Raw genomic sequence first — 22,492 nt, 5'->3', positions numbered from 1 at the left:
ACAAATAATTTAACAAAGAAAATAATCAAATATTGATAATATAAACATATAGATAAAAAATCTACTCACCAAACAATGGCAGGGGAACATGCACCTAAGGATTAACTATTACAAACTTTCACAGCCAGTGGCTCCTCCTCCAGATAGAAGAGTTGAAGGGCAAGGAAGAGGGGTGAAGGAGAAGGACTGGAGAGGTATAGGGAAAGGGGTAGAGTTCAGAAGAGTCGCCCAGAACCTCGGGTCAGGGGAGACTTACCGGATATGATGAGAAGGAAAGACTGATCGCTGGAACTGCACTGGACGAGATTCGAAAACCTGAGAGCTCGAAAGTGGGAGACAGGGTAATACGCAAGACAGAGATAACTACTAAAACATTGTGCATGAGTTTATAAGAGTGACAAGCTAAGTGCACTGTATGTAACGGAGGTGGGAGAGGGACAACAAAAAACAGATGAATCAGAAAATGAAAATTGTAGGAAGGTAAAATGGAGTGAAGAAAGGAGTAGTTACTGTGAAGATATGCTGAGATGGCAGAAATTAATGTAAATTAAGGCCATATGGATGTTGTACTGATAGTTCCCACCTGCGGAGTTCTGAGAAACTGGTGTCTGGAGGAAGAATCCAGATGGTGCGTGTGATGAAACGGGCACCAAGGTCATGACTATCATGTTGTATAGCTTGTCCTCTGCAGAACTCCAGGCACTATGTTCCCTAAAAGCTGATGACTCCGTCATTATCCTCCCAGCAGACAAAGGATCTACCACTGTGGTACTTGACTGCTAGGAGTATGTCAGTGAAGGTCTAAGGCAGCTGTCCAACACCTCTACTTACAGCATCTGCCATCAAAATCCCATACCTGTGATTTAAACTGACGTCCAGTCCCTCCTAAAAACATCAGGCCCCTCTCGAGGACCTACACTTCAATGCGTAGAACTTCTTACCCCACCAAACTACGCACCCCCACCTTTTACATTCTTCCTAAGCACAAACCCAATCATCCTGGCCATCCTATAGTTGCTGACTTCAAAGCACTCACCGAACGTATATCTACCTTAGTTGATCAACAAAGTTCAAAGGCTTCCCTCCTATATTATAGATAACAACCATTTCCTAGATCTGAAATCTGTGCCTCGTGTACATGGTCTGTCTACTGCTGAATGTTTCCTCAGTCAATGCCCACCTGATTCCAATTCTATGACACCCTTATTGCTCACCTTAATCAACTTTATACTTGCCAACAATTACATCGCCTTTGAGGGGCAAACATACAAACACATCAGGGGTACAGCCAAGGGAACGAGGATGCCTCCTTCCTATGCCAACCTTTTCACGGGTTGCTTGGAGAAGGCTTTCCTGGAATCCACAAGCCTTCAGCCCCTGGTTTGATTCATATACTTAGATGACATCTTTGCTGTATGGACTCATGGTGAGGGTGGCATTAAAATTCCCGGAATCTTGAAATACCTTCTCCCATCAAATTTCACATTATCCTATTCCGAATCCCATGCCACTTTCCTTGTTGTTGATCTCATCCTCACTGAAGGCGAGCTACACACCTCTGTCCACATCAAACCTACTAACAATAGTACTTACATTTTGACAGCTGCCATCCTTTCCATGTCAGACATTCCCTCCCATACAGCCTTAGCATTGGAGGCAAACATATTTGTTTGGATGCAGACTCTTTACAGCAGTACAACACCACTCTCACTTCAGCTTTCATTGGATGTAATTATCCCAACAGCCTAGTTCAAAGGCAGATTTTGTAGGCCATCACATCCAATCCTGGTACTGCTGATCCCTCCAAAAAACAACTTCGGAGCACACCACTTGTCACCCAGTATTATCCTGGTCTTGAATATATGAATCAGCTACTTCGATAAGGCCATGACTTCCTAAAATCATGCCCTGCAATGAGATCCATTCTGTTGGAGACTTTTCCTGCCACACCTAGAATAGCTTTTCGTCACTCTCCCAATCTCCGCAACATCCTTGTCAGACCCTTTCCTCCTCCTGCATGCATATCCATATCCTATGGCTCCTACCCCTGTGACCCTCCCCTCTTCAAGACTTGCCCTATGAATCCTTCTATCACCACCTGTTCCAGCCCTGTAACTAGCAAAACATATATTATCAAAGGGAGAGCCACCTGTGAAATGACGCACATCATATACTAGCTGTCATGTAAACACTGCTCAGCCTTCTGCATCGGCATGATGACCACTAAGTTATCAGTCAGGATGAGTGGGCATAGGCAGAGGGTGTACACAGGCAGCACACAATATCCTGTTGCACAGATGCTGTACAACATGACAATCATGACATTGGTGCCTGTTTCACCACACACCATCTGGATTCTTCCCCCAGACACCAGCTTCTCAGAACTCCGCAGGTGGGAACTAGCATTGCAATATGTCTTTGGTTCTCACCACCAACATGGCCTTAAATTACGTTAACTCCTCCTGTCTCAGCAATTATTCACAGTAACTACTCCTTTCTTCACTACATTTTAGTTTCCTAAATCTTTCGTTTTCTGACTCATTTATTTTTTGCTATCCCCCTCCCACCTCTGTTACGTACAGTGTGCTTAGCTTGTCACTCTTATTAACTCGTGCACAATGTTTTAGTTGTTATCCCTGATTGTGTATTACTCTGTCTTCCACCTTTAAGTGTTTTCAAATCTCGTCCGGAGTAGTTCCCAATAATCAGTCTTCCCTTCTCATCCCGTCCAGTAGGTCTCCCCTGACCTGGGGTTCTAGGTAACTTTTCTGAACCGTACCACTTTCCCTAAAACTCTCCAGTCCTTTTCCTTCACCCCTCTTCCTTTCCCTTCCCCTTCAACTCTTCTGCGAGGAGGAGGAGCCACTGGCTCAGAAAGTTTGTAATAGTTTATCCTTTTATGTGTGTGTTCCCCTGCCATTGCTTGGTGAGTAGATTTTTCATATTATGTACAAATAAATTGTTGAACATGTAACAGACTAATGAATTCTAGTGTCATTTAGTTATTTGTGTGTTAAAAAATGTGGCAGCCAATATCACCTTCAGATTCAACATTTTTGTATAGGGTGAACCATTGCCTCATGGCACATCGTTATTTCTGTCCATCTGCCTTGTTTTCCCATTATTGTATTAATTTTGCATTCTTTATTAGATTTACTCAAACAGTATATATTGCCGGAGATGATGATGAACCATAATTTACACACACCTTTGTTGTTGCAATAATCAGGGAACCACATTTGATGCTTGCAAATACATGGTTTAAAGATGTAATTTTAATCAAATTGTTTTGATGGCAGAAATCTAAAATAATTAAAAATAGTCATATTTGTACAGTCTAAAAATATGGGGCCTACGAAAAATTAGAATAAGAAAAGGAAATATATCTCCAGTGCTGCCACATGATATAACACACATGCTTAAAGAAATGGACTCCTAGAAATTTTGACCAGTATTGACCTAGGAATAAGAGCATTATTACAGAATCTTGAAAGAAATCTGTGATCTGCATGAGAGGTAAAAGAACAGAGGGGAGAAGGAAGTTCAGAAACAGAAACAAAAAAAAGGAAAAAGACTCTAGAGAAGGCTTAGCAATGAAATATGAAGCACAGTTGTGTGTGAAAGGGGAAAGTCATTAGAATGCTAGGTAGTTGAGGAACTGGAAAGAAAAAGTTCAGAATGCAGTTTACAACCAAAAGAGATCTGCAAAAAGCACTGTGAAATTTCCTAAGAGGTGAAAAGGTGGTGGTGTATAAGGGTGGAGGAGTGGGAGTTAGGACCCTAACTGATGGGAAGATTAATGAAAGAAATGATTGAAGCTGTGTGTATTAACTTCTTAATGGTCATTTATTGTGCTACACATGACATGTATGAAGAGTTTATTTGCATTTTATAGAATATTTCATATGTATAATTGAACAAGAAAGTGAGTTCAGATAGCCGTTCCCCTGCAGATGAATGATAGGCTGAAGTGCACATACAGTGTCAGTGGATATTTGTTGTTTGCTGTTGTTGGCAATTCATTATCGTTGGTCATAGCCAGTTAGGCAACAGTATGCATCTACATTACATCTGTATTCTGCAAACCACTGTGCAGTGCATGGCAGAGGGTACATCCCACTGTACCAGTTATTAGAGTTTCTTCCCATTCCATTCACATGTGGAGTGTGGGAAGAATGCCTCTGTGCGTGCCGTAATTATTCTACTCAATCCTCCTGGTATCTATGTGAGTGATATGTAGGGAATTTTAGTATATTCCTAGAGTCATCATTTAAAGCCAGTTCTTGAACCTTTAATAGTAGACTTTCTCAGGATAATTACATCTATCTGCTCCCCCACAGATCAAACAAGCCTGCGACAATTCATGCTGCCATTCTGTGTATACATTCAATATCCCCTGTTAGTCCTATTTCATATGGGTCCCAAGTGCTTGAGCAATATTCTAGATCCAGTGGCATGAGTGACTTGTAAGCAATCTCATTAGTAGAATGAGTGCACTTCCTCAGTATTCTACCAATAAACCGAAATATACCACCTGCTTTACCCACAACTGAGCATATCTGATTATTCCATTTCATATCCCTACAAAATGTTTCGCCTCGGTATTTGTGAGAGTTGATGGATTACGACTGTGACTCATAGGCGTTATAGTCTGAGGATGCTGTGTGTTTCTGTTTTGGGAAGTGCACAATTTTACATTTTTGAACATTTAAAGTAAGTTGCCAATCTTTGCACCAATTTGAAATCTTATCAGTATCTGACTGAAAATTTATGCAGTTTCTTTCAGACAGCTGAATCACTTGCAGAAAGACTGAGGTTACTGTTGATATTGTTGTGAGGTCTTTAATATACAACATGAAAAGCAAGGGTCCCAGCATACTTCCCTAGGGCACTCATGATGATACCTCTACAAAGGGGCGCCGACTTATAAAAAATATTGGAGGGGCCCATACTGGGGGTCTTGCCCCGGGAAACTTTCTAAACTTTAGATGAAAAATAGTGAGTTTTAAAGTTTTTTAAGCATTTTAGTCCTATGATCAACATTAGATCCCCGGAAACTGGACTCTCAATAACTTGACACTCCGGGAAACCCTAAAAGCCTGACACATTTTTTGGCTTTGAAAAAAGAAACAAAACATAAACACACACAGTATTTTTGTAAAAAGCTAATTTAATTTACAGTAATAATCATGCTTATATACTATTACAGAGCAGTGAATATATAGCTCTGAAAGGACTGAAATTATATTTAAATAAATCCTAAACTATCATTAAAAGAATAAAACATGAAATATTGCTGTTGCACAGTAATAGCACTTTGATTAATAAGTGAAGTAGCTAATTTAAGCTTACTTTGAATAAGGCCCAGGGTTCATTAAATAAAAACAATATCTCAGAGTTAATGCTTTAATACAGTTAATAAAGTCAGAGGTTGTACAACTTTGCTTCTGCTGTTTTTTCCCCAACATTTGAGGCTTTAATTAAACAAATTAGTTACACATGTATCATTCAAAGTATTTTCCATCACTGGCCACTACTTCCTCCCATCTTTTGGGCAGTGTACAAATCCCGAGTCAAAAAAATTGTTCATCTTTTGAAGCGATCAACGAATCAATCCAATTTGTGACTTCTTCATGAGATCGGAAGTGTTGGTCTCTTAGGCCATGCTCCATTGATCTAAACAGGTGATAGTCAGAAGGAGCAATGTCTGAAGAATACAGCGGGTGGGGTGGGACTTCCCATTTTAACATTTCCAAGTATGTTTTGACCTCTTTTGAAACGTGGGGTCAAATGTTGTCATGCTGCAAAATCACTTTATTGTGCCTCTTGCTGTATTGCGGCTGTTTGGCTTTTAATGCTCTGATCAAACGCATTAATTGCATATGATAACTAGCGCCTGTGATTGTTTCACTTGGTTTTAACACCTTGTAGTACACGATGCCGAGCTGATTCTACCATATGCAGAGCATGATCTTGGAGCTGTGAATATTCAGTTCGGCCGTTGATGTGGAAGCATGTCCGGGATATCTCCATGATTTTTTGCATTTACAGGTATCGTAATAAACCCATTTTTCATCCATGGTCACAATGCGATGCAGAAATCCCTTCCATTTTTGCCTCTGAAGCAACTGTTCACAAACACCGTTCAATGTCTGTTGGTTTCAGCTCACACGGGACCCAAGTTCCTTCTTTCTGAATCATGCCCATAACCTGAGACGTTTTGAAATGGCTTGCTGTGTCACTCCCACTAATCATGCCAATTCTTCGTGAGTTTGACTTGAGTCTTCACTCAGCAATGTCTCCGATTCTACATCTTCAAAAACTTTCTCTCTTCCGCCACTGAGCCAGTCTAAGATGTTAAAATCACCATTCTTGAAGCGTTGAAACCACTCGCGACACGTTCTTTCATTAATAGCATCATTATCATACATACTTCAGAGCATTCGATGAGACTCAGCCGCTGTTTTCTTCATATTGAAACAAAACAGTAACACCTGCCACAAATGACGAGAATTACGCCCATAAACTGACATTTTTGATCTAGAACAACTTTATGACGCAGACACAAATAGACAAGTGTTTGAATGAGGTTATGTTGTCCGAGCTAACTGCCTGACGTCTGCGATCTGTTTCTTTTGACCGCTACTTACCGTTGTCACCACCTATCGGCAGACGGCGGAAGCACAGTTGTACACCTTGTAATACAGTATGCCTTATACTTTCAGTCAAAAAGTATGTAGATAGCAGGTTTTAATTGGTTCTTAAACCTAAAAAGTAGTTAAATATTTGAAAATAGCTAATACAGTACTATAGTAACATAGTAATATTTCAAAACTGAAAACTTAACATTATGTATGTATTTAATTCTCTATTTTTATAAAGATTTTTAATGTTGCTCTAAATGCCATTCTTAGGGCTAGAGTGTCTTTAGAAAGGTGCAAATGTCGACCGTCTGACTGGATTACTGAATACAAAGTCGTTGATGACTGGTTGGGTATCTAATTCATCCAAAACATCTCAGTGGGCATGAAGAACAGCCAAGTTGTTAAATCGCTTCTGTCCCATTGTTGATCGGAGATGTGACTTCAGACGCCTAAGGACGCTAAATGACTGTTCTGCTGTTGCTGTCGTGATTGGAATTTCTTGGAGAAGGCTAATGCGCTTCACTATTTCACATAACATTTCTCCAACTGCAGGCTCTTGTGTAATGTACTTTCTTAAGTTACGCATGTTTTTTTAAGACCAGTTGTTTTTTATTAGTGATATCGGCTAACATATTAAAGTGTGTCTAGGTCATTTTTGAAAAACTCAGTTGATTTTTCCAAATTTGTTTCACCTCTGTTTACTAAAAGCAAGCACTCTTGTTCAACTGCAATGACCTGTGTGAGTCCAGTTGAAGCAAACCGTTCGGTATTGCAAGATTGTGCACCATTTCACAAACTTCAATGTAAATAAATTTGTAGTATTCCTTTCGGGTTTTGAAAGTGTTGCGGTGAGCTGGCTTTGTTGTTTTCATACTTCTTTGGTATACTTAGATTCCGAGGAAGCGAAGGATCATCAACTTGTGAAGGTTTTTCTTTTAAACACAATTCCCAAAAGTGTTCAAAACTATCACGCCTTCCACTCAATATACAAATCAACCCCTCATATATTTTTTCCAGATCAACAACACTTAGATGAGGGCATTGAGTTTCTTCATTGACATCCTCTACTGGGTGCATTGCATGGCGATAAAGACGTAAAAATAAGTCTTGAATTGTAACATTGACTCAAGGTAGCCTGCACATTTGTAACCTGCCTCTGTTTTGTCCTCTGCAGAAAATGTTTCAAAAAATGCTAGAAGTTCTTCAAAGTCATTCAATATTCTCAAGATACTAGAAGCTCACATAGTCCATTGAGTTGGGCAGAGGGGTCATAGACCAGCTTGGTCGTTGGTGCTCTCACAGCGTATGCTTCTGAAAAGTCCCATCCTTTTGTTGGATTCCCTTACTGTGTTTATTAAGTCATTGGCTAAAGCCATAATATCCCTCATAGATGTAAGATAACAGAGACTGTCTACAACTGCCAAGTCTAAACTGAGCAGTTCAGTTCACGCAACGTGCTTTTGGTTATATATCCAAAACTAACTTTTTTAGTCCTTTGAACGTACCTCTCATATTTGAGGCACCATCATAACACTGCCCTCTCAAGTTATCCATTGACAAATAGAGACGAGCAAAAATGTCTTTTAAAATACTAAGCAGAGTTTGTGATTCAGTGTTGGGGTCTCGAATAAGCCACTAAAGTCTTCGTTGATGATTAGGGAATCATCGACAGTACAAATACAAAATGACACTTGCTCATGAATTGAAGAGTCACTTGTTTCATCAACTGTAATAGAAAAATGTTCATTCTTCTTCATTGAAGCCAATACCTTTCTCAACAGACTTTCCTAGTATATCAATGATCTCATTTTGAATATCGTGGGACATCTTCGTGCTCTCTAATTGCTAGTCCTCATTGGCAAAGAAATTGCACCGTAGTAAAAATTGTCTCAAGAGCTAAACTGCCTTTCATCATATCGCTATCTAACTGTTCATTCAATTGGGAGGCCACACTTCAGTTAGTGATAGAATTTAGTTTCAGAACACCTTCTTTATGTGTAAATGTATTTTCATTAAGAAGGAATTTTTCCAAAGCCTTTTTCCAGTTAGAAAATACAAGGGAAGTAAATGCATCTTATTTTTTTTGAAGAAAATTGTAATAAATTTTTGGCATCTGCCTCTTTGCTGGTTTTGCAAAAAACGTTTTCGGTAGATGCTTCATATTCTAGCCACGTATATTTGATCAACCAAGACTTCTGAAATGATCTTCCCTTAACTGATTGTGCAGGTTTCGTCTGTGAACGGTTCTCACCTGAAGACGACAATGCAATTGACGGCACAATAATTGTTGGAGGTTGACTTGCAGTATCATCAGCTTCCAAGTACGCCTTTTTGGTAACAGATTTATCCATTGCAAACTTAATTCACAATACACTAAGAGACTAAAGTAAACGAATAAAATATAGTCATATAAAATAGTCCATTAGACACTAAAGTCGGAACACTAAAACGTATCAGCAGCGCACGCTGAACAAAACCATCCACACTGCATGACTGCAACAGCAGGGTGGGCTTTATATAGCCGCGTCGTCGTAATGTCTCGAAGTATCAAGGTGACGCGAGGCGGATGGTTCCAGGCGCTTCTGCTCCAGTCCTTTTGATGTCGCTGCGGCCACAGCGCTGGCCCAGCAGTGCCAGACTTTACCACTCAAAGGTTCGCGCACCGGAACAGATTATAAGTGTGCCCGCAGCACCATAACACTATCATGATTCACATCGATCATTTTCAGTTAACCTGCTTACTACCGTAATATTTATTTGTTTTGACTCATTACTGAATGTATTTTAAAAGGTAACTATCGTCAAGCAAGGAAAATAAAAAAAATTCCAACATAATTTTGTGATTTTATGAACCATAATATAAATAATAATTTTCTTATGTTATTGGGGGGGGGGGGGGGGGGGTGGGCTCCGCCCCACCAAACGAAGTTTTGAGGGGGCTCAGGTCCCATGTAGCAGGCACCTGTGCCTCAACATCTGATGATGTCTCTCCAAGATAACATCCTGCATCCTCCCTACTTAAAAAATCCTCAATCCTGTCACAAATATCAGATACCCCGTATGTTCGTACTTTTGACAGTAAGAATTGGTGTGGTACTGAGTCAAAAACTTTTCTGGAGTCAAGTAATACTGTGTCGATCTGGCTGCCTTGAGCCATAACTTTTAGTGTGTCACGTGAGGAAAATGGAAGTTGGGTTTCATATGATTGACATTTTCAGAATCCGTCCTGGTTGGCATGGAGGAGGTCGTTCTGTTAGAGGCACCTCATTGTTTGAGCTCAGAATATGTTCTAAGAGTCTACAACAAATTAATGTCAAGGACATGGGTAGTTTTGTGGATGACTTTTACTACCATTCTTATTGACAGGTGTGACACAAGCTTTTTTCAAGATCTGGGCACTGGTTTTTGTTAAAGGGATCTGCGATAGATTGTGTTCAGAGGAGGGGCTAACTCAGCTGAAAATTCACAATAGAATCTTCGTTCAGTTTTAATGATTTCAGTTGTTCCTCAGCACTACTTATACTAATACTCATTTCACTCATCTTTTCAGTGGTATGAGGATTTAATTAGGGCAGTTTTCCTGGGTTTTACTTTGTAAAGGAACATTTGAAAACTGAGTTAAGCATTTCAGTTTTTGCTTGGCTTCCTCAGTTTCAGTTCCCGTCTCAGTTTCAGTTCCTGTCTCATTCGCTAAGGCCTGGACACTAATGTTGATGCCACTAACAGCCTCTACATACCACAAGAAATTATTTGGTTTTTGTGAAAGATAATTTGACAATATTCTGCTGTCATAGTCATTGAAGCCATCGTGCATTGCTCTCTGGACAACCAAACACGTTTCATTCAGCATCTATCTGTCTATAGCCCTACGCTTTGTTTTACACCTGTTGTGCAGTAATTTCCATATCTTTACAAGTTTCTTTACCTTGAGTGTGTACCATGGAGGTCCCTTTCTATTATGAACTGTTCTACTGGGTATCTGATGCATGCTCAAGTATTCTTTTAAACTTGAGCCTGGTTCCCCTTCATGCTCTTATCATGTGCTGAAAGTTTAAAGTTCCTCATTGAGATATGACACTACTGATTTTTTATCTAGTTCACTTAACATATGTCTCTTTTTTCTTGTTTTAGTTGTCCTTTCACTTTGGTAATCATTGTTGCCACAATCACATCATGGTCATTGATAACATTTTCGATGTGGACTTCCTCAGAGATCAGATATTCGTTGTCATTAGATCCAATATATTTCCATCAAGAGTGGGGTTCCAAACTATATGTTCTATGTAGTTTTCAGAGGAGGCATTAGTAATGTTTCACAGGATGCCTTCACTCACTCACCACTAACAAAACTGTAATTTTCCCAATTGATTGACTGAATGGTTAAAGTCTCCGCCGATGATTATAGTATGATTGGGAAACTTGTGTGTTAAATCCTGCCTCGTCATGGAATACGGGGTATCTTGGATACCTGCTTTCTTGGATTGCTAGTCAATAATTCAAGCAAATTGTATTAATGAGTTTTATTACGAGAAAAAATGACCATATACTTAACTTTGAGAATTACATAGATGTGTCGCAAGCAAAGGGCGACATCTAAAATACAAGCTTCTTCAGTATAACAGTTTTAATACAAGTGAAGTAATAGTCAGTGCTGCTATTCAGGTCATTAGTCTTGAAGCTTGTCTTCGACTGGGTTGTGACCAGTCGGGCGTGGTGCTTATGTCCTCTCCACATAGGGCCGCTGCTGTCGTATTGTCATCCTGGAGAAGGGTTGGTCAGCTTGTAATTGGCTGACATTGTCTTGCAGCCCACTCTTCTCTATCAATCCCGACTGGTGTTCTGGCACTTGAGTTTATGCCATAACATTATATATGGTGAACTGAGTTTTTCTCTAAAATTTTCATTTATATCACTGATACTAATTCTTGCCCAAACAGTCTCACACGTGGCTTCGATTTCTGTCTCAGTGGATTTGAATTTCTTGTCTACTGTGACAAATACACCACCTCTCTTGTAGCCAAAACTTGTAGTATTGGCTATCACAAATATTTCAGAGGTTGTGGTTGGGTTGGGATCTAATAGCACAGCGAAATTGCTGAAACAAAATATTGGCTGATTAAATTGTTTTGAGTGAAAATATTAGCTAACTTCATTTACAAAGCAAATGAAGTTACAAATGAGAATATCATTGTCATCCACATCTAACTTGTGTTGGCTTCCCATCATTGAATGTGTGAACTGTTACCAACAGCAGTACACAACTACTAATCCACTGACACTGTAAGTGCATTTTTACTGAATGATAGGTGGCACATAGGCAAATTCAAAAGGTTGTAATATCTTTGAGGATAGTTCTATGATGTCAGGGTAATGGACATTTGTGTGTGTGTGTGTGTGTGTGTGTGTGTGTGTGTGTGTGTGTAATATGCTCAGTCTTACTCACACTCACCTGAATTATAATTTAGAATTTTGAGCAGTGGTTTGTTATATAATTTCTTATAACTTGAGTGGGTGAACTTGGAAAATGGAAGAAACATTTTTGAGAGATCAGCTCAGTCCTCTGGCATTATGATATAGTCCAATTCCTAGAAGGCTAAATACATTACAATGTGAACATATGGACAGACATTGAAGTACAATTTTTATATACTGTTGTATAGACTGAATTACTTCTGCCATTTATTACTTACAAAAAGTATTGTTGTTTTAGGCTTTGCAAGTGAATGAGTCACAAGATGAAGACAGTGATGAAGATCAGCCACTGGTCTCCCCAGGAGGTTTGTATTTACATTGGGTATGAAATACTTTAATTATTTTCCTGCACTTTAGCTGTTTCTTATGAAGAAGAAAATTTAATTCACGTGATCCACCTGACTGTAGGTGAAGACAGTATGGAAAGGATAGATGCCACTCACCACATAGAGGAGGCATTAAGTTGCAGACAGCAGAATGAAAAAGTATGCTAGAAGAATGTTTCAGCTTTCAAAGTCTTTCTTCAGAAGTAAAAAACTGACACACCCAAGACCCCTGTCTGTGGGTGCTAAGACCTGACGGTGACTTCCTCTGCCGTATGCAGCAATCTAGTTGGGATGAGTGGGGTGTGGGAGATGTTAGAAAGAGGTGTGGGGAGGGGAGGAATAGTGTTGCCTATGGGAGTGTGCAGAGATATGGTAGGAACAGAGTAGGGCTTCTACATGCAACATTGGGAGACTGTGCGCGGCAGGAGGGGGGGGGGGGGGGGGAGCAAAGAACAAGAACAAGAACAAGAACATGTAGGTGCATTGGTGGCGTAGGAAGTCATGTGTGTACTAGAGTGGGAACTGGGAAGGGGATACGCAGGTGGAGGACAGGGACTAGTGAAAGTTGAGGGGGTTAAAGGAACAGAGGATGCATAGCAGGGATGGTTCCCACCTGTGCAATTCAGAAAAGGTAATGTTGCTGGGGAGAATCCAGATGGCTTGGGCAGTGAAGCAGTCATTAAAGTGAGGCACATCATGTAGGATGGCATGTTCAACAGCTGAGTGGTCCATCTGTCTGTTGGCCGTAGTTGTTATTTGCTCCTAGGCTTTAGATTATCTTGGTGCAGGTAGGATCATTTGAAGTTTTATTCACCTAACACAGAAGAAAAGTTTGTTCTTTTTAATACATGGGTAGAGAAAACAACTTGCCAAGCAGTTACAGATGTTAATGCATAGAAAGACCCCAAATTTCTATCTTTTGGAATCGGGAACTACTTATTTTTGTGGAAGAGAAGGAAGGGATGGAGGAAGAGTGGTTATGTGTGAAGAATACAGGGAAAGTAGGGATCTGGTCAAGAGACTTACTGGACAGTATGAAATGGAAAAAAGAATTATTGGAATTTGATGTAATTTGAAAAGCTAAGGAGAAGGTCTAGGAAATTCAGATGAGTGGGAATGACAAAAATGAGTAGAGGGGGGTGGGGGGAATAAGTGTAGGAAATATGGTAAAGAGGGAGAAAAATAAAGAAAAAGACAAAAAATTGTTTATTGAGGTAGGGTGAGAGACAATAAAGAAACATACACTGTAGGACATATATATCTGTGAAATTAAGAACATGTTCCTTAAATTTCATCATCTCCAGAGACTTGGAATAAGTCAAAGTATACATAGAGAGTAGAAACCATTGTGGGCTACCTACATAAAGTATTCCAATAACTAATTATAACTGTTGCTGATTACTTTTATTGTTAACTATGGGGATTACTTTTTCTAGATTATAAATTGTGTGTGTAATGAATCATGATGTGTGTATTATTAGTGTGATGCTATGCCTGATAATTTTATTAGCTATTTGTCCAAAGATGTATAAGAAAGAAAACAACTGTGTATGGAATAGTGATCAATTTTTGAAGTTTCACTAGGTCGTTAAACACACATTCTTCATAACTATTAGCTCTGAGTGCAGAAATGTTTTCTCATTAAGAAGATATTTGTGGACTGCATGTTATTTCCAGTCTTGGATGAATCTTGGACATGAAAAAGTATTATTGTTAAAATTGACGTGAAAGTTCATAGTAGTCCAAACCAGTGTTATCTCAGTTTCTCATATACCAGCTTTAATGAAAATACAGAAATAACTTAATATTCAGAACAGCAACTACAGCATATTTGCATACTATGTTGTTTAGTTTTCAGGGAATAAAATCTTTATTGTAGTATGAACTATGTAAACTTGAAATAATGAAGTTCTCAGCAGTAATATTTATTCCTAGTTAACATGTTCTATTACATAATGTCCATATGTCCTCAATTTTTGTTGTACAGATTTCAGTAAAACAGAAATTGCTGTATAAAGATGTGGTACAAGGGTTGTGGAGAACATTGTATCACGTAAGTTTTTTAATTCCACAAATGTAGTCTGCAGCTCTGAAAGGCGATGTCTTCTTGAGTGTGGTGCTTGTTGCTCTTGCCTATCAGTGGCCGATCTTCTGTTGTGAAGAATACCATCATCAAAGTGAACCCTAAAGAAATATGCAGCTATTAAGTATGAGTTACAAATAAATAACTTATGTATAGAAATCAAATTATTTTTGCAAATAACATATTACTTTCCTACGCTGTCTTTCCACCTGTGGTCACTTAGATGGGAAGGGTAACAGTGTAAAAGTCTCACTACTGTAGAAAAGCAGCTTCTTTGGAAAAAAAAAATCCATTGCTGCTTCTCAGCTGATTTTTCTATCTAAAGCTTTAAACAAAGCATTTATGCAACTCTATAAAAGTTAAAACGTGTCTAATGTGAACATAAATGCTAGCTGGAATTCTAAATATGCTGATAAACTGAGAATCCATATTACATGGAGCTTGTTGATGGAAATTGAGGTCTGCAGCTGTATCATGAATGAAACTGAGAAACTATTTTAATCTTTTACTTTGTTTGTTAATATTTAAGGTTTCCCTATTTCCTGTCTGGCAACATGTTTGGACTTCTGCACCAGTAAACAAATTTAGCTGTGAACTCTAGACACGGTAATTACTTTAGCTTCTAGCATTGTGGTTGTGAATGTCACTGTTCATCCTAGAATTCCAAGGTCTCTAAAGAGTTTTTTTTTCCAAAAAGTAAGTCATTTGTATATATAAATGTTGAAAGCTGAGAACAAAGTAGCATGAGTATGGCACCGTCTACTGATTGTCTAGAAAGCCACAGAAGTCTATTTTGATTCAGTAGTCATTTGAATCTGAGTGAAAGCTAACAGTTAGTTCAAAATTCATTGTTTCTGCCAGTTGGAAAGTGTTTGCTGTAACTAGATGGTTGCATGCGAAAGGATCTGGAGCTCGTCAGTTTCATCATGAGTTACATCTAATTTGTGGGCTTACAGTAATGAGTGAAGGAAAGTTAGACAGTGTTGTCACGGCTTTTAAAGTTGTGATGCAGATGTACATAATGAAGAGTGATGTGGCAGGCCCAGTATTCATCCAGTGAAATCAGGACAACAAATGGAGCAAAAACTTTAGATGTTCTTGCTCCTGTTGTCTCTCATGTTCAATGCATCTAAAATTCCAACATTGCTGCCACAACTATTAGCTTAAACAATAGGTTGGTGGACAATAGTTCGAAGATGATGAGCTGATCACAGCTATCAACTGGTTCAGTTCTCAGGTGGAGAACATCAGGCCAAAGGTTTCAGAGACACTGTCATCAGGGAGCTGAATATTGTGTACTTTAGCATGTTTGATTGGTATTCCAAATTGCCTTTGCCTTGTTCTCAGATTTTGAAATTTATGTACTTTTTTGCTATTTCAGTGACATGGTGAAGAATTTTGTTGTTGCTTTTAGCTCATGATTACAGCTGGTCCTCTGTTGTAAATAACTCTCTCCTCCTTGTGCAACAAACTTCTGAACCAAGTGTTGCCACCCTTACTACGGATTTGCACTGTAACTGTCCCTGATCTGTTGTGAAGATAAACTTGATTCACAGTGTTCTAGGAATTATTTTAAAAAGAATTAAATTTCCCAGCTACTGTGCAGCCTTGGCAAACTACTTCTGAGTATTTGTCCCGTAAACTCCCTCTGCATAGTATAACTGAGTCAATAAAACTTTTCAGACAACAGAGATTAATGGGTATCTGTTACTGCTGTCATTTGACCATTGTGATCAGACTTTTTACTGTGAGTTTCACGTATGATTCATGGACAGTTGGATGTAGAGATATTGCTGATCACTGTTTTCATTGTTCTTCTTTCTTAATTGGAATGTTACTGTGTTTACAGACTAAAGTGGGGGCATCAGTAACTCTAGATGTCCTTGATCAGAACTATCAGAGGTGAAGTAAATATTGAAATTGTATCATACAGTGATGTCCTAGTTATTACTGCAGACAACTAAATCCATATATCGCTTGATATCAATCCTTTGTAGAATTTTGGAACATGTCTTGTGCTAGATTATCTGACTGAAAATCTCCTCTGGGAGAGTCAACAGGGATTTCACAAACAATGATCATGAGAAACCTAGTTAACTCTGTTTGCTCACAAGACCCTAATGGCAGTCAATACTGGCATCCAGGTCTTTGCCATGTACTTTGTCTTTCAGAAGGCCTCTGATACAGTTCCATGCTGTCGCTTAGTGAACAAAGTGCAAACATGTGGAATATCAGACCAGCTTTGTGATTGGATTTAAAAATACCTTGCAAATAGAAATAGCATGTACAATGTTCCTACTCTCAAACAATATGTAAAAATTTAGTGATAAGTTATATTTATAGATAGCATTTTCCTCAACAACAAAAATGAGTTTTGCTAATCACAGAGAAGGAAACATAACTTTTCTAATTATTATATACCTTGAAGAATTTGAGGGTGAAGTTTATTGTTAATGTTGATTTGCTGTAGGTGACCTGATTTCATTGCCTTTTTGGATAATACTGCTTTTGTAAACAAATCTTGCAGGGTAACTTTTTGAAATATAAAGATCCAACACTAATATACTGCTAAACTTTCTTCATTTGTTCACTCCAATCAATTTACACTCATGCTGCTTTTAACAACTTGCATGAACCAGCTGATAACTAAACAACAGCACTCCTTCCTCTGTGCTCATACATGTGATTATTTATGTATCTTTTGTCATGCATGGTACTTACTGTATTGTTATACAGTTATTTTGTATTATTTACAGTGAAGAAAAACTTGTACAAAATTATTCATGCAAACCAGTACCTTAGCAGAACAATTTTACATAAAAAGCTTCATAAAGTAAAGAATCTCTCAATGTTAAATTTTGTATGATGAATATTTTAATGATTAATATTAGAATATGCGAGTCTTATTCAAAAGTAAAGTATTATCCATCCATCCACTATAGTGGCAACTCCCATTCTAAATCCTCAACATTTTATACAAAATACACTGTTCTGTCTCCCGTTGAAGTCTTAGCATTTGAAAGTGTTTACACTATGAATAAATAATTGTTATTTTTCAAGTTTATATTGAGTCAATACCTTTGAAGTCAGAAAGTGATTGGTGTAAACCAAAAATTAGGACATGGTCTACACACATTTCTACGTGATGAAATTTCCAATGTATCGAGAGAAATACTGAAAAGATATATCATGTACTACAGGGTGTATATGACCTGGGAAATTTGGAATTTTCCATTGTTTGTTTTCAGTTAAATTTTTGTAATTTTGACTGGTGAGAACTGATATTGTAACAACGAAATTTACTTTGATCCACAACTGAAGAATAATACTGTGGGAATAAAACTGAACATGCAAAGAAAAGGTGCCATTTACAATAATAAAACACAGTGCACACACGTGTGTCTGCCAGCAGTGGAAAGTGTCAAAGGCTTTAGGATGAAGACTATGCAACACTTTATAACAACAGTCTGCTTACAGTGAGGGTGACGGGATCCAATGATTTTCACATTCATCCAAGAATGGATGAATCGTGCATTTCGAAGCTGCTGAATATCAAACCATCATTACTGTAAAAGAATAGTTATGAGAGAGGTGTTAAGCTATGAGGAGAGGCTGTTAGCTACATTGATTTCTGATGACTGTCAGAAGTGAAGAGGACATCAAATTCATTGCTGTTGTATGCCCACGGTTATTAACTAAAATGATTCCTGAAGCATCCAACAAAATTGCTAGTTGCATGAGAAAATACAAATGCATCGTGGTAAAGCAAAAGAAATCAAACAAAAGATGATTTATTTATTCCTATTAACGAATTCATCTATGGCATAGAAGGAGTTGTCAAGGAGATATGATTTCAGTTTGTTTTTGAAGCTATTGCTAGTGTCTGTCACACATTTTATTTCATCTGGTAATTTGACAAAAATTTTTATGGCAGCATATTTTTACCCCTTTGTGTGCCAAAGATAGGCTGAATAAAGGATAGTTTAAGTCTTTCTTTTTTTCTGGTGTTATAATCATGAATGTCACTGTTGTTTTTTTAAGCTGGTCCATATTGTTGAGAACAAATTTCATTAGTGAGTAAATGTACTATGAGGCTTGTAACCTCCTCACAAAAATTTTAAAAGAAAATATATAGCAATACTTAATAGAAATGGGAGCCAAGTGTAACCTCCCCACCGCAATTTTAAAAGAAAGAAAATCGACAATACTTAATAGAAATGGGGAGCCAAGTGTAACCTCCCCACCGTAATTTTAAAAGGAATGTTAATGACAATACTTAATAGAAATGGGAGCCGAGTGTAACCTCCCCGCAAAATTTATAATAATTGACAATATTATTTAGGGATGCTAATGGACATTGCTCTTTGCGTAACCTGCCCACAATGAAATGCACTGACAATGGCAACAAAAATGTGAAATACGCAATCTGACTCAAATATAAATTCTTCACAAAATCTAAAGTCCGTTCAGTGACAAGAAAATACAATTAAACCGAAATATCGGTCTTTGGCCCTGTGTAAAAACAATCAGAATTAAAGTCTTACCTCAGAATAAATGGATGTCACATATCTGCTCTTGTTGTTGCGCACCACTTCGAGGAACTACATTGCAAATAATAATATTCTCCTTTTTTTTGTAATTCTAGTGAAATTTTTCTTCAAAAAGAAGTGGAATGAAATGGGAAGTGCAACGAGATCTTTAGTTCAAAAAAATTAAACTTTTGAGAAAATGCTTTTGAAATAAAAAATTATTATTGGGAAACTTGTTGGAGAATAATTACAATAAATAAAATTTTTCATTATCTAATGATTATATTAATTAACAGTATACCTTATTCCTCATCTTGACCATTGTTGCCGACCGCCTACATCACACAACCGCACTGGGCTGCTACTACTGACCGACCGCTCTGCATGACGACTACAGACTGAGTACTGCTCTCAACTAGACAGAGTTACAGACTCGCAACGACTACTGACTGCTACTCTGCATAGCGACAACTAACTCGCAAAGACTACCACTGACTGAGAACCGCTCGCAACACTCGCGCGGTCAAGCGCATACTCTCTGGTCACAGATGCTACAATGCCTCGCCATCGCTGCTGCGTTACATACGTGTTTCATAACCCTCCACTCGGGGGGCAAAAATTTGGCAGCGATGGTGAGTCATTTGGACTTGCCAAGCGCGGCAAAATTTTTCTTTAATTAACAAAATCCTACAACTTACAGAATATTTAAATGTTGTGCACACGCACTAAGTACAAAATATATCAGACAAGGACAAAATGTGAATACTAAACATAGTAGCAAATCAGAAAAAGTATATACAAACTTTTTGACAGATAAAGTGCACAGGCACTGAAAAAATTCTTTAGCATATGCAGAACAAATAAACAGACTGGCAAGAATAATTAGATGTAGTACATAAAGTAAATGTTGTGCACACGCACTAAGTACAAAATATATCAGACAAAGACAAAATGTGAGTACAAAACATAGTAGCAAATCAGAAAGGTATATACAAATTATTTGACAGATAACAAAGTGCACAGGCACTGAAAAATTCTTTAGCATATTCAGAACAAATAAACAGACTGGCAAAAAATATTATGTTGACAAGTGTACATGCACTGAAAAATGTCTTTAGCATTTTCACAACAAATAAACATAATGGCAAAAAAAATTCATGTCCAAAGTGCACATGCACTGAAAAATGTCTTTAGTATTTTCACAACAAATAAACATAATGGCAAACATCATGTCGACCAGTGACATAAGTGTACTCACACTGGAGTTTAGCGAATCGAAAAAATGTATAACCTATGAACATAAATGATGTTACCAAAAAAATTTTTTCTTTATGTGACAAGAATCAGGATAGGAAAGGGAAGGATTGCATCATGGTTGTAGCACTTTAGATTGCACACAGCTGCTCTGAAAGTCCATATCTTTCCACAGTAGTACAACACCAAGTGACACAACTTGAAGTTCTTTTCCCATTAGAATTTATCAGTGTAGCCAAGACACTGAACTGTCGTAGTAATGTTCCATGTTTTCATTTTGGCAGTACATTAGGTACACCAAACAGTGGGACCATAATAATGTCTTCATCGCTCATGGTGGTGGACAGCATGTCGTGTCAACACCACAATCTTACAAGGCACACCAACGTAGAATTAGTGCAAAACCAAATATAGTGCTCCATGATCACTGGGATAAACAGGACAAATGGACATTGCAGTAATTCAGGGTAGTCAGCTTACGAGGTGAAGGACATCAAGTCACATAATATTGACAATTACAGTCTTCATTGATAGTTCGTGGCATTCATAGCCCAGTTATTGAACATTTCTGTACCAAGTATGTAGTATTACAGAAAAATGTTCATTAATTGTTTTACATAGAATCAGTAGCCTTCTTTTCCTGGTTACAAAGCATTATGAAATAATCGCATTCCTTTCAGTTACAGAGTATAATCAAGAATCATTAACCTTCTCCTAATTACAGTTAATTAATCATTTGTCATTAATTAATCATTTGTCTAATTACAGTTAATTAATCATTTGTATAATTACAGTCAATTAATCATTTGTCGTTAATTAATCATTTGTCTAATTACAGTTAATTAATCATTTGTCGTTAATTAATCATTTGTCTAATTACAGTTAATTAATTAATCATTTGTCATTTCAATATACTAAGAATTATTAGCCTTAATTAATTACAAAGCATTATTAAACAGTACCATAGTTAATTAATTATGTGTCATTCCAATCTATTAAGAATCATTAGTCTTTTCCTAATTACAAAGCATTATGAAACAGTCACATTCATTTCCAACAACAAAGTATCAACATTGGAAACAAGAGCTAATCAATGGCATAACTAATAACAATTCGTGGAGTGACATTAATTATTGGCACTCAGTGGCCAGCAAGTATTGAATAAAATCATCATTCAGTATTATTCAGATTATTACGAAGTCATTATTAAAAATCAGTTAATTACAGTCAAATCATTAGTAATCACAGGCATTACAATAAACAGTGGCAGTTATTAGCTAGTGACAAAGCATTATTTTGAATATAGTCTCATTAAGAGGTCATTACTCGAGTGACATGCTATTCAGAGTTGATCAGTATTATTCAGAATTATCATAAACTAGTGACATTATGTGGGACTGGTAATACATTTTTTTGGTAGCAATGCATTGCGTTGGGATCGATAATTAATTGCTGAGGCATAATACTTTTTGCTTTTGACCTATTGCTGCAAATGAGGATAGGTAACGTCATTCGTCATGAGTCAGCTGTAGCAAGATTATGTAACAAGGCAGTACATGTGATCACATTTATAAATGATAAACACAAATGGGTAAAAAAATATAAAAATGCAAGTACTAGAACAGGTATAATAAGTAACAGGTTTAGTAAGTGTCATGAAAAACTTCTCCTGGAAAAAATACAAAAACGGATTATTGACCTGAAAGAAGAAACGCACACTATGCTGAAAAGTAGTGAACTTCGAATTAACAAGTAGTGAAATGTGTATAAAATGTGTTCCATAGCTGTCCTTTCCAAAACTTTCCGTCATCCTACTATGCAATGTAACACCTGCTGTCAAAGCAAACCGCAACAAATACTTAAATAACTACGTGGCATAAAGAAAAAAAAACTTCATTATCCATATCATCATAACTTCACCATTATCATCACCTGTAGAGAAAAACTTCATTATTCATAATACCATTTCCTTCATCATTATTCATCAGTATTCACTATCATCTGCAAAAAATCACTTCATTACTCATTACCTAACTATTCCTTATCTCTAGCATATTTCATCACTAAAACTAAGATGTGTAGTTCAGTCTGACAGCCTGCATCAATCACCTTGTAATCTGAAAGAAAAAATTAGTTAAGACTGCTATTCTGTGATGAGTACAGTATAGTCTTGTTAATGCTTGT

The 22,492-nt window shown here is 37.6% G+C and overlaps 1 protein-coding gene across 2 annotated transcripts in view; it reads left to right on the top strand.

Annotated features, from left to right (window-relative positions):
* Positions 1-22,492, top strand: part of LOC126458220 (transmembrane protein 104 homolog) — a 124,299-nt gene that overhangs the window by 28,586 nt on the left and 73,221 nt on the right. For both annotated transcript variants that reach the window (XM_050095117.1, XM_050095116.1), the window contains exon 4: positions 12,355-12,421. In XM_050095117.1, coding sequence (XP_049951074.1) covers positions 12,355-12,421 — 67 coding nt within the window. The remainder of the gene's footprint in view (positions 1-12,354; positions 12,422-22,492) is intronic.

The sequence above is a fragment of the Schistocerca serialis genome, chromosome 2, assembly GCF_023864345.2.
Source record: "Schistocerca serialis cubense isolate TAMUIC-IGC-003099 chromosome 2, iqSchSeri2.2, whole genome shotgun sequence".
NCBI classification, from domain to species: domain Eukaryota; kingdom Metazoa; phylum Arthropoda; class Insecta; order Orthoptera; family Acrididae; genus Schistocerca; species Schistocerca serialis.
Note: the sequence above shows the minus strand (reverse complement) of the source record. Positions and strands in the feature narration are given on the sequence as shown.